Source organism: Anas acuta, chromosome 6, assembly GCF_963932015.1.
Source record: "Anas acuta chromosome 6, bAnaAcu1.1, whole genome shotgun sequence".
NCBI classification, from domain to species: domain Eukaryota; kingdom Metazoa; phylum Chordata; class Aves; order Anseriformes; family Anatidae; genus Anas; species Anas acuta.
Window position 1 is genome coordinate 14,565,437 of NC_088984.1, and position 12,818 is coordinate 14,578,254.

General features: G+C 37.1%; 1 protein-coding gene across 2 annotated transcripts in view; it reads left to right on the top strand.

Annotated features, from left to right (window-relative positions):
• SLC49A4 (solute carrier family 49 member 4) overlaps positions 1–12,818 on the top strand; it is a 59,137-nt gene that overhangs the window by 15,107 nt on the left and 31,212 nt on the right. For both annotated transcript variants that reach the window (XM_068687497.1, XM_068687498.1), the window contains exons 2-3: positions 750–843; positions 11,742–12,010. In XM_068687497.1, the coding sequence (XP_068543598.1) occupies positions 750–843; positions 11,742–12,010 (363 nt within the window). The remainder of the gene's footprint in view (positions 1–749; positions 844–11,741; positions 12,011–12,818) is intronic.

Here is a 12,818-nt window from a genome sequence, read left to right on the forward strand (position 1 = left end):
TGCTGCTTACCGACGGTGGAAACACCTTAGCAGCAGCAACTGAACTGCTAGCAAATGGAATTGCAGCTCCGAGATAAAGTTGTTTCTAATTTAAGTGCTTCTCAGTTGAGAATCACAGCATGGGGAAAAAGACATATTCAAGGAATAGGTCGATTGTAGCTTTTTTTCTAATGTATTATATTTACAACCTCTGTCAATTTAAGCTGAGTGCAGCAAAAACCTGGCCTAATTGCAAGGCCTGCAAGAAATACTTCTTTTTTTTTTTTTTTTTTTCCTGCTGAATAAATAGTTGTTTCTTCAGGTTGAAAAGAATATCTGCATTAAGAAAGCAAATAAGTGGCTGGAAAAGATTGTACAAATCCAGATTTTTCTTTGGATCTGCCTAGATTTCAGATCATACATTGGAGCATCTTCCCCAATGCTTCAAAAAGCACAATATTTCCTTTAGAATTAGATGATGCTTTTATTGCCACTTCTCATTTCCAAGAACATCTGTTAAGATTTTAGGTATGATTCTGTTTGGTATTATGCCAAGAGTAAACCTTTAATTCTGGTGTATCAATATGGAAAATAACATAGGATTTCATTTTGTATCTGTAATTCTTATCAGCACTGATGTTTATGATTTGAAAGAACATGCATATCTTCAGTGAGACTGAGGGCAAATGTATATACCTGTGCGACTTTTCTGGTTTTTACTTCAGCATTGCTGACTTAACCTGTGAAATGCTATTGTTTTCTTGTTTCAGGTCTGAGGGTAACTGTATTACTAACATCATCACTCATGGTATTGGGAGCTGGCCTGAGATGTGTTCCAGTTTCAGACCTAGAAATAAGGAAGAAGTAAGTGAATTAGTTATTTTTAATATACATATTTTATACTTGCTTTTAATGTACTTTTGCTGCTGCTGCAAAGAAATGCTAGTACAAATTTTCTGTATAAAATTGATACTCTAAATGCATGTTGCATGGGTTTGGGCTTACACGTTTCTTGGCTTCTTAAATTGATTTTTTTCTAGTCCTTGTTCTGCATAGTATCTGAAGATCAGAAAGGTCTTTACAAACTTGAGTTAATTAAGCCTCACCCTATCCTGCATAAATAATATTAATCTGTCTTGCAAACAAGGAAGCAGAGATTTAGAGAGGTTCAGAAACTGGCCCAAGATCACACAGGGAACCAAGCCACAAAACCCAAAAATATGTAATTTATATGCAAATGTTAAATAATTAGTTCATGTTTCTCATATTGGATGTATGAGATTGTACAGTGGTGATATGGCTGAACTAATGCAAAATGGCCTTTTCATATAGTCTTTTCCAGTCTGCATTCCAAAGTAACCTTATATTTTCTGAGACTGGAACAAATGCCTTTTGTACGCGTGCAGTTTAATAGTTTCTGATAGAGACAGTTTGCTTCCTAGAAATCAGACAATCCAAATGAGTCAGTTGTCCTGTCAACATATCCTGAATGTGGGAATCTATAGTAACTACAGGAGAGTAAGTACAGAGGACTGAGAATGTGATACCAGCATTGATTTTAAAACTAGCCCTGATCAGTAGTAAGCAGTTAGTACATAATGACTGGTTTAGTAAACTGTGGGTAGTGGGGGGTGTAATTTCAGTTCTTAGGTACTTGGTGAGTGTATAACAAAACCCAAGGTGCTCCAGATGCTTGTTGCCAACACTGTTGCCCATTTCAAGGTGCTGTTCAATGACTTAGTGGGCAGAGGAGGCTGAATCAACCATATTATGCTACTACTTAAAGTGGCCCTTTCAATTTGAGGTGGAAACATACTGTTATGGTGGTAGCAATCCCTACTGGGCCCCTATTTCACCTGTTCTCAAGGCCCTAAGGGATGCTGAACATCCAGTTCATCAGTTCAGACCAATCTTGGTTTTTATGTGTAGCTATAACTGTAAGTTATAGTTATATCTTGTAACTTAGTTATATATAACTATATAGGTATGCGGTTACTGTTTTATATGTATAGTTCAAATGGGTCAGATAACTTAAATGCAGTGAAATGTAGCATCTTATGTAGCTTTCCATTTATCAGTTATGCCAAAAGATTGCCCCAGGCAAAAGGTGCCATAGCTGCTAAAGCTGCTTTGCTTTAACAAAGCAAAGATAAAAACTGTAAGAACTTGAAAATAAATTGCCAATGTTTAGCTGAGACATGGTTTTGGGGGTGGGAAGGGGAATTTTTGCATTCCTTTAAACCTTTTAACCAAGTTTTCTAGTGTAATAGCAGTGAGAAGACCTGGTAAAAGAAATGCTTAAGGAGAAACACTCAAACAACAGCTTCTTTAATTGGGGAAATAAAGCCTGGGCATTTCCAGTGTCTGACAAGATGCATAAAATATGATGTGTTTTATTGAGAGCTGTATTAAAAAAAAAAAAAAAAAAAGGCAGAATCCTGATGGAAAAGGTTACTTACCTCATTTATTCATGCTGTGAAAATAAGCATAATTTCAAGACAAAGTTAATAAAATTGTTAACTTAGCCTATTCTTAAAAAAAGTGAGGGATTTGCAAGAATTAGTTCTACCTGAGGAAATAGTTTGATCTTTTACACAGTTTGTTAAAAATCTACAGAGAATTAATTATTGCTAACTGTGTGAAGCAAAAGTATGGTTTTCATTGAAAATGTCTCAAGATACTGTAAATAGTTGTGCATACTGTGATGTTATACCAGGTAACCTGCATTTGTTTTGAGGGCAAAGACTGGCCAAATTTCATCAATTACTTGAAGCGTGGTACCAAACAAAATGATACATTGGAGAATATCCTGACTGCTTTATGGGTTAGCAACAGTTAGCTGAGCACTAGGCTATGCATTTATTCTGAATGTGTGTATGTATTAATATGATCATTTGAACATCGATCAACCAGACAGATGGACAGGATCACACAAAAGCTTATATTCAAACATCTCAAAAGCTGACACAACTGGAATTCCCTTAAATGTTTTGGCATGTTTTGTAATGTTTCTTCATTCCCTGGGTAATCTGCAGTAACATACTGAAGGATTTCTCTGGGACAATTATGTCAGAGCTAAGATATATAAAATTACAAGAATGTTCATGAGATTTGTCAGTTTTATTTTTTCTACTGTGTACTCACAATGTTCTTGTAATTTAGTATTAAGGAGAGCTACTAAAGCCCATCACTTATCAGAGCAATCACAGAAGTGAGGAAATCACTGTTAAGACTGACATTTAATCCTCGCCGCTTTGTGCTCCTTATCTCATACGGACCTGTAATATCCAAATGTATTCTTAGGCTCCTTTCTAGTCTGTAATTATTCTTTTGGCTCTGACGTGTAAGAACTATGACTATCTTCAGCAATCAGAGTCATATTTTAAATGCAAACCCTAACCTCTGTTTTCAGTTCATTTGACACTCGTATATATGCTTGTGACTTGCATACGGGAGAATTTAGGTTGAACATTTGAGAGTGTCTCTTGAGGCTGCAGTTCCTTATGGTGAATTTTTGTTCTCTGCCAGTGAGACCTAAAACCGTACTGGGAATCCATCCCAGAACTCCATAAATGCAGGGAAGGCTGAGGAGGGAGTGCATGGCTAAATGTGAAAGTGTGGACTTGGGTGTGAGATTGAGGAATCATCAGTACTTGAACTAGTGAAGTCCTGTCCTCCCCCCCAGTATTTATAATATACATTATATATATATACACATGCACACTCCTGTTCGCTTGGTTTCCTCCACAACCCATATTAACCTGTAAGGTTAATATCTGTAACATCCAGACAAGGAAGCGACAAAATAAAACTTCTAATCTACCCTGTACATCTGAGCTTGTCAAGTTAGTGCCATACATGTGACAGTAAATTTGACTTTTAAAAGTAAAATAAGACTCCATTCTCAGTACTATAAAAGACTCATTTGCCACACCTAGTTTTTCAGTTCATAGTTTGTGTGAAATATATGGAACTTAAAGAAAATACATGTTATAAGATTGTACCACTTCTAGACTTGTACCTTATTCCCTTCCCTGAAGGTTACAAGAGCATCTTCGATATGCTTTGCCTGCATCTGTAGGTCCATTCCTTTCCTTTTTGAATGCTGCCTGGCACTGAATGAGTTATTTTCATTGGACACTTATAACTAACCTGAATATCAGTAGTTACTAGGAGGCCATCTTTTAATAGGAAAAAAATCAGGATTTTTCTCCCCATGTAACACAACACATTTATTTTTATATTCTGTGTTTTGGAATAGATTTACAAGACAGCATATCTGGTTGTAAAACAGTAAATCTAGTCAAAAGGCTATATTAGATCTACCTATGAGCTGAAACGTATAAGAAAGAAGGAAATAAATGATGAAATCAGCCCATAAATGTAAATCCGTGGCTTTTCAGACTGACCACGTAAGCCGCCTTAAAATGTGAAAGATGGGATAATTAAAGAGGTGGAAGTAAATGATGTAACATAACTTGTTGTTTGTATTGAATACATTAATTAAGAAATTTATTAGAACTTAGTATTCTGTGGGTTGGTAGGGTTTGACCTTCATATTAGATTTCACAATACAGATGTAGTTACTGAGGACCTCGAGTCATGGCAGTGAGAGGGTGCTGTTTGGTAATAAGTCTCATTAAAACATTTGTTGCAAAGCAATGACAGAGAATGACAGTGGAAACAGGAGCAGTATGAACTGACAGTTTTGTTATTTATGAAGTGTTACAGGGAGGATACTGATAATTGGTAGTTCCTATAAAGAGACTTACTTACCACGTCTCAGGTTTTTGAATTTTTTCCCCTACTTAGGTATATCTAAGTTTTCCCTTTTCTGTACTAACAGATGATGCTATCTTACTGTATCTTTTGTACATTTTGTTTCTATTAGCTAGTTGCCACCTACTTTGTATTAAGTATTTTGTTCTTGTCATACATATTCTTCAATAATTCCACACCTTCTCTTTTTCATCCCTGAAAGTACAAAGAGTGACATTGTTTAATGAGCGATATGTGATAGTGATGGTGGTAAACTCCTGAATTAGCTGTTTACAGACTCCTGGTCTGTTTAAATTCTTGGAGTGGTAAATCCAGCAGGTAATGCCTTAAAGGAAACGCTGAATTCTCAGCAAGGGCTTAGTACTGCAGTAATATTTAGTAGACAATGTTTCTGCAAAGCCTCAACTAGCATAAGTTTATGCTGGAAGGCAAGAGAATATATTTGTGGCATTTTCAGCTCCATCTCATATAATAGAAATTCTTATTCTCAGCTGTAGTGATCCTTTAATTATTTTTTGTCATCTTGAGATCTTTGACTTCAGTAGTGTCTTGTGACTCTTACTCTGTTGGGTAATTTCTGCCCTTAAAGAAGAATTCATATTAGTTGAGTTCATATCCACGTTGCTGCATTATGATCAAAGTGTCCTCCTGCTCTTTCACTGGCCTGAAAAAAAGTTTTGTGGGAATTTTTAAAAGGGCCTTGTTTATCCAAGTCTTTAGTTTACTGCCTCTCCTGTACTCTCTTACTCTTTCACTTAAAAAATCGTAGTTAGCTTTTGCCTCTAGCGCTAAATTTTCCTCAGATTTCTCACATGGCAGACCCGGTAGCAGCCATTCCCGGTGCCTTTCCCCAGTAACTTGTTTCAGGATGTTTTGCCTCATTAGCCCCTAATGTAATTGCCTACTTTTAGTTTACAGCAACGCTGTTTGTTTTGGATCTGTTTGAATTTGTTGAATGCATCCTCTGTTCACGTTGCTTTAAAGATAGCTCCTTTCAATGAGGGGTTTGTGGAATGGCCTTAAAAGGGGGGGAGGGACGGTGGAAAGCCCATTTTAATAAAAATCAAAATCCAAAAAGAAGTTTTGACTTCGTATACCCTCATCCTTCAAACCCAGGTAATGCTTTGAGTGACAAACCACTCTTTCCTGCCGCGTGACAGCTGTGATGACCATACAGTCGCTTGGCGTGACGGCGCAGGGATGTGAGTGAATTTGTCACTGTGCTGTCAGGGGTCTCGCCGTGCTCCTGCGCCGTCCCGTTCTCTGTCAGGATGTCTGACAGAGACGTCAGGGTCTTGGCCTGAGATTGCCGCTGCTTCTCCTTGCAGATCCTTGTCTGTTTCTTGGCAGGCTCTCAGTAATAATAGTTTCAAAGTAACTCTGCTGTTTGATTCCTTCAGATTTAAAGCCCAAACTTGCTGTTCCTCAGACTGCTACAAATTTGTTTGCTGGTTTCCTTCTCTGAGAGAAGATACATGAGGCTGCGAAACCTGGGAAACGCCGTGGTCTGAGGCCAGCTCTTCCAAAGTCTGCTCCTGTAGCGCAGTGACAGGTTGTGAGGAGGCCACGGTGTGTGCCGTGGGTGAGATGTGAGCCGAGTTCCTGATGGAAACAGTCGACAGCGTGCTTATAAAAGTTTTCTTTTCTTTTTTGCTTTTATTGCTGGAGATAATGTACCACACAGTGACTCAGGCTTTCCGCTCATAATAATTTTTCTTATTGATGGGGGAAAAACAACTTTAAATTATTCCACATATCAATGGCCGTATGCATCAAAAACAAGCTAAAAATGCTAATGGCCTCAATCCATGAATATCCAGAAGGCATAAAGCTTTTGTAGTATAAATATATCATTTAATGAAAATATTGAAAAGAAGTGCATTCCCACGAAATTCATCTTTCAGAATGTTATTTTTAATAGATGAATTCATTGCTTTACCCAGCAGTATTTTTTATTCTCAGTCCTTTTCCAGACACGCAGCCTTATTGCACTCTCCTTTGGTTATAAACAGGACAGCATTTGCACCAGGCTCTCCCCATACTCCATGGCAGTGAACTGCTACAAAGCATGAATTTGACCTTCCAAATTCCATCTGTACCTTAGAAGGTGCCACTTAATAGAGGTGCCTTTTGTTGCATTTAGTTTGGGGAGTCTAAAGGAAAAGCTCTATCCATTTCTAGTAACTTGATTGTGAAAAATCAAAGACTTTTCATTACAGAAGTGGTATCAGTGCCCTCTGAAGTACAATAAATCTTCTAATGTATAATGTAGATAAGTCTACGTGTTTTCTTACTCTTTTGCTTGGGCAAGCAACTTGCATCATGCATCAATGTTGACACTTGAATAGGAGGTATTCTCTGGCTTTGTTGCTGTGTAGTATGGCTAAATTCAATAGCACTTGAAAGTGCTCTGAAGTCCTCTAGTGGAAGGGTCTCTTTCATTTGCTTCCAGGAGCTACCACAATGAGCTAATCACTATATAAACTTATTCGTCTTCCAAATTAGCAGGAGATGAACAATCCACTTCTTTCAGTGAGTGAAAATGTCAGGCGCATGAAAGATAAATCATCCATCTATTTCTGTAAAATATTAACTTCTTTATCCAGAATCCCTTTTTATGTTAATTGTTAGGATCAGCAATTAATCTACTATTTTTTTCCAAAATAGGAGGCACGCACAGTGCTGTTTCCCTGGAGTAGCTCTTGGTGGCTTCCTTGCTTTGCACGCATAGCCAAAAAGTGACAAGACTGAGTTACCAATTTGTTCATTGCATCTGTATAGAAGTCAGAATAATGACTAAGCAGTCAGTTGACATAGCAGCTAGCAGGAAAAGCATAGTAAAAGTTTGAGGAAGAAAATCAACCAGAATCCCGTTTTCACAAGGCTCTTGAGATGGGCTCCTCTCCTGCCTGGGACCCAGAGGAACCTCATTTCCCAGTCAACCGGAGGCTCATCGGATGCTGATAGAGAAGATCTGTGATAAGAGAGTCAAAGTGATGCATGGGGGCTGGCTGCTTCGTTTTTCCACTGTTATTTCTTACCAAAGGAAAGTGAAAACACTTTCCACTCTATTCATTAATGTTAAAGCTCTGGTATGACTTCTCCATTGCTAGCCTTCCCAAAACAAGGTCAATTAAAAGATGTTAGATGAGCTTTGGAGAGCTATTTCAGTGCTGTGGTTTAAATCCATTGTGTTATGAGTCATTTCTTGGGTGGCTCATTTTTCCCTCTGCTGTTGCCTCTGTTTCCTTGTCTGAGAAAGGAAGTTAATGAGTTATTTTTTTCATTTAAAATGCTTCTACGTCTAGGCATGAGACATACTGTGGTAGAAACATTAAATGTCTGTTATTTTTACATGTAAAAAGTGTTTATGTAATACAGCTTTTAAATAGCTTAACAAATCCAATACTTTGTGGGACTCGGAACATGTATGAAAAGTTTCAAACTATACAGGGAGAAAAAGATAAGTAAAGCAGCCTGTAAATGGAAGCTCTTACCAATCTAAGCTGTATGGTATTGTCAATCACTAAAGCCTTTTTCCTGTATGTCACTTTTTTATATCCAGTTCATTCAGTGATGCTGTAATTTCTGCATTTGTAGCCTCACATGCTTTTGTTGTTGTTGCCTGACACGATACTGCAGCTGTGACAGCAGGGAGTGAATAAAGCAGGTATAACCAGGTTACTGCTTCAAGCTTACAGAAATGTTCTCTTAAGGATGTGATGAAAACCACATAACTTATTTAAAACTTAACTTGACAAAAATTGGAGAAGAGATGAAATACATTATGGGAAGACTTTTTCTTCTCTAATTTCCGTTGTTATATTTGAACTATTCCTTGCTCTGTCTCTTTGCAATTTAGAGGCCAGTTCCGGAAGAAATGTGGACAAATACTTTTCCAGCTTGGTAGGGTCCCAAACTAAAGCTAAAGTTACCCTGTTAGTCCTTTTCTTGGAGAACAGAAATCATGTTGTACAGACTTAAACTGAAATAGTGGCAAGGAAAAGTCCAGTTGCTCTTTGCACATTTTCAATAGCAGAAACAAGAAGAAAATTGGGGAATAAGAGAAACAAATGTCTCTTGATCTTGCAGTAATTTTTAGTGCTGGTGATGTACAAGAGCAGACTCCTGTGGGCTGCTAGACTGAAATCTAGTGTGTTGTTGATAAGACGTAACAAACAGCGAAAAGCCACCAGTGCTGTTGCGTTCATATTTCTCTCTGGCAGCTGTGGTGGCTGCTACGTACGTCTCCCAGAGTAGCAGATTAGTAAATGCACCAAATCACATTTTGAATCTTTTCCCTATCTCTCTAGGGAAATGAGTTAAGGATATGTAGAGGAACAATACAAATAATTCTTTTTCTCAGGGTAAAAAAAAAATAAATATATATATATAAAAAAAAGCTTAATTCAAACCAGTATTGAAAAAGAGATAAAATAAGCTTTAGACTGTTACATGTAAAGTTGTTTGAAGCAGTCTGTACATCAGTGGCAATTTAGTCCGAAAATGTTTTTTATTGGACCCAACATGTTAGATTTGAAAAATTAGGCAATATGAAGATAAGAGATGCTCTGCCCTGCATGATAATGTCAAGCTTGGTAAATGCCAGAAATGCAGATGGAAAGGCAAATCAGAGCAGACAGCATACCACACAGGCTAGGGCAGGGGAGAGCAGACGAGAACGTCAACAGAAGAGGCCTACAGAGAGACAAAGCTAAACTCTTTACATGAGAACACTAAGCAAAGGCAGAAAAATAATGTACAATTTAAGTTCTGAACTACAATCCTACTTTCTCCCTCTGGATCTGCAGAGTAAAACTAACAGATGTGTTTCCCTCTGGTATTAAGTATAAAGGCCTTTATGTTACAGACTTTTATTCAGGTATGGAGTTGGATATCAATAATGTAAATCTGAAGTGTAAGTACATTAAAGGAGTATTTATAATTCTCACAACATATGACTTTTTAACAAAACTTTACTTTTTCTACCAGAAGATACAGATACAGAACCATTGTATTTTTTTCTGGTTTTAGTGTGTTTTATTTGCCCTTAGATTGAATTGCCCAATCAAGTGGGCATACCTGAATTAAAATGGTATTACTGGAGTGAACAGAGGTGTTAGTATAGCACCTATAGCTGTAGAGGTTATTTTGTATTAACACATTTTTCCTAGCATACCGTAATTTAAGTATTAAACTCCCTTTGGAGCAAGACAAAACGCTCAAGTAAAATTGTGGTAGTTATCTCACTCGCTACTGAAATGCAGCTGTTTCTAGGGATGCAGAATAACTGCAAATACCTTGGAATAGGGTTTTCCTATATAAATATGGGAATAATTTGTCACAGGGGGGAAAGTAGAATGAATGTACCAAAGTACACAAGGTACTACTTGTTCTGTCCGAAGTATGCTGGATTGGAGAGTAACAGTATTTGTGTGATGTGTCCTCCAGAAAACTATACCAGAGTATTGTTTAGATAGTACTTTTTATTAATTTTAAACTATTTCGTTTGATTATGCTGGAGGCCACAGTTTAAAAAGCAGTAAAAAGACCTGGCCATATCTTGATGATGTCCAGCTGAACAAAAAGAAAAATAAAAAAAAAATACAATCGCTTATGTAATTGCTTATAAGACTGGGTATTACTTTTGTCCTAGCTGGGAAAGCATTTCCTTCAAATGGTACGTGATAGCATTTTTTTCTTCGCTGTATATTTTTCATAATTTTTTCTTAAAGACTTAATTTCTAATCAACAGAGAATCAGTAATATTTATCCATTTTTATGACAAGCTAGCTTGTTAATTTGATAAAGAGTCTGTCAGCATTTCTTTTGCGTATTTTGTCCCATGGTGTGCTTTAAAAAACTCTTGTCATGCTATATATTATTTAGTCATTTGTGGCTTGAAACATTGCCTAAACATTGCTAACTTGTGTTTCCCCATTTTCAGGCCATAGCTTTTTATGTCTGACAACTCAAGTCTTGAGCAATAACATTGGGTTCCTGCTATGCTTTGAAAAACATCACCCATTTAAAAATATCATCTGCCACCATTTTATTGCACAATGGATAGATCTACTTTGTAGGGTTGCTGTGTTTTGTTTGACTTGCTAGCTGTTTTTATATACATTCCCAAATGATTTTGCCTTTCATGGCCGATCACTTTTGGAAAAGTCAAAGTAGAAGGTTTCTGGCTGAATTACACATTTAGGAGAACCTTCAAAATGTCCTTTCTGGATGTGCTTATTGTACTAATACGAAGCCAAAAGTTGTAGGGACTTCAGTGCTTGGAAGTAGCATCTCTGTTTTGTCACCAGTCTTATCTGTTAAATCCAATGAGTGTGAAAAACAAGAACAATCTGGGTTTCCTTGGCTGTTTCAACACCATGTTGAGAATGGCCAGATTGCTGCAGAAGATGATTCTCTTGGAAACCTCAACAGCCTGGCCTCCTCATCTGTAGGCACATAAAGCTCATCTGAGTGTGTAAATAAAAATAAATAATGCAGTGAAAAAATATGCAGAGTATTTTTTGCTGAAGTGTTTCAGCATGGGATCTGACGTAACTCATTTAAATCTTCTGTGGGATTTATGCAGGCAAGGGGTCAGGTTTAAGATGCTTGTAGTTTAAAGCTTTTCTGCTACTATCCCTTTTATACTTTTAGATCCTATCATGATACCTTTTTTTTTTTTCTGCAAAGAAAGTTCCTTTTATTCCCTCTTCCTTTCCTGCTTTGAAGAGAACATTTGCTTCTCCATTTATCTGAGGTAATGAGAACAGAGTAGACCTGGATTCTTTAAATCAGTCTAATTGGGCTTCTTTTAGTGTATTGAATATTCTTTTTTTTTGCACAGGACTTTCATTTCTTTGTGCAGTTACTCCATTCCAGGCACTCAGTATCTTATGTGCAATTTTTTTTTTTTTTTTTTAACTTTTTAAACAGGCGATTATCATCCAAATGGCTGTCATCTCTATTCTCTGTTCCAGGCTGATTCATGGAGGGCAGCTGTTAAATGGCTTGGCGGGGCCAACTGTGATGAACGCAGCACCATTTCTTTCCACGACATGGTTTTCTCCAGATGAACGTGCCACGGCAACAGCTATTGCATCTCTGCTCAATTACCTGGGTGCTGCTGGTGCGTTTTTAGTGGGACCTCTTGTAGTGCCATCTCCTAATGGAACATCTCACCACCTGCTGGTATCACAAAGCAACACTGAGCACATCAAGGACCGCATTGAGGCTGTATTGTATGCAGGTGTGTTTAAAAAAAAAAAAGTTAATTATAAAACGTTTACATACTTGTATGTTTGGTACTTGTGAAGCACTACCCTCTAGTGGCTGGTCTGCAAAGGAAACGGTAACTATATTGATGGTAAATAATGAAGTGGTCAAATGTTCTGCCATCAGAAGGGTTCACTTTTTCCCTTTTGTGTAGCAAAAATTATAAGGTAATCTTTTGTACAGATTGATTCTAAGTGAAGAATTTCAATTGTTTGTATCAGGTGATTTTAGGAATAACATTTTCTAGGAGAGCTTATACTTGCCCAGAGCTTCCAAACTGTTGATCACTTCTTGAATTTTCATTAAAAAGAGAAGTCTCCATGACAGGTTGTTTTTTTCTTCTGTTTCTGTGAGGACAGAAATCATATATTCCAGCATTAAATTATATTCTGCATTAATTCAACCTTAATTTATGACTTGCATGTGCCTTTCAAACGTGATTAGATTATTAATATCTCAGAATCTAATACTGGAATTAAAACTCAATCTGTTTCTTAACTAAAATTTTGGTTTTAACTGAAACTCTCTAGTTCTTATGTGGCAAGGAATTTCAATGAAGTGACAACAGTTTTGGTGCAAAAAAACACTGATATAAAATTCACCCGATATAATGTAGTTTTTCTTTCCTTTCTCTTTTTCATGCAGTGGCTTCACAGCTCTTCATGTCACTTACAAAAATTAGCAACACTCAGCAGCAAGCTTTAAGTAAAAGAGTTCCCCAAGTGCTTTAAGGGTCTGTGATCTGACTTTTAGTTGATACTAATTGGTATAGCATTGAGAGC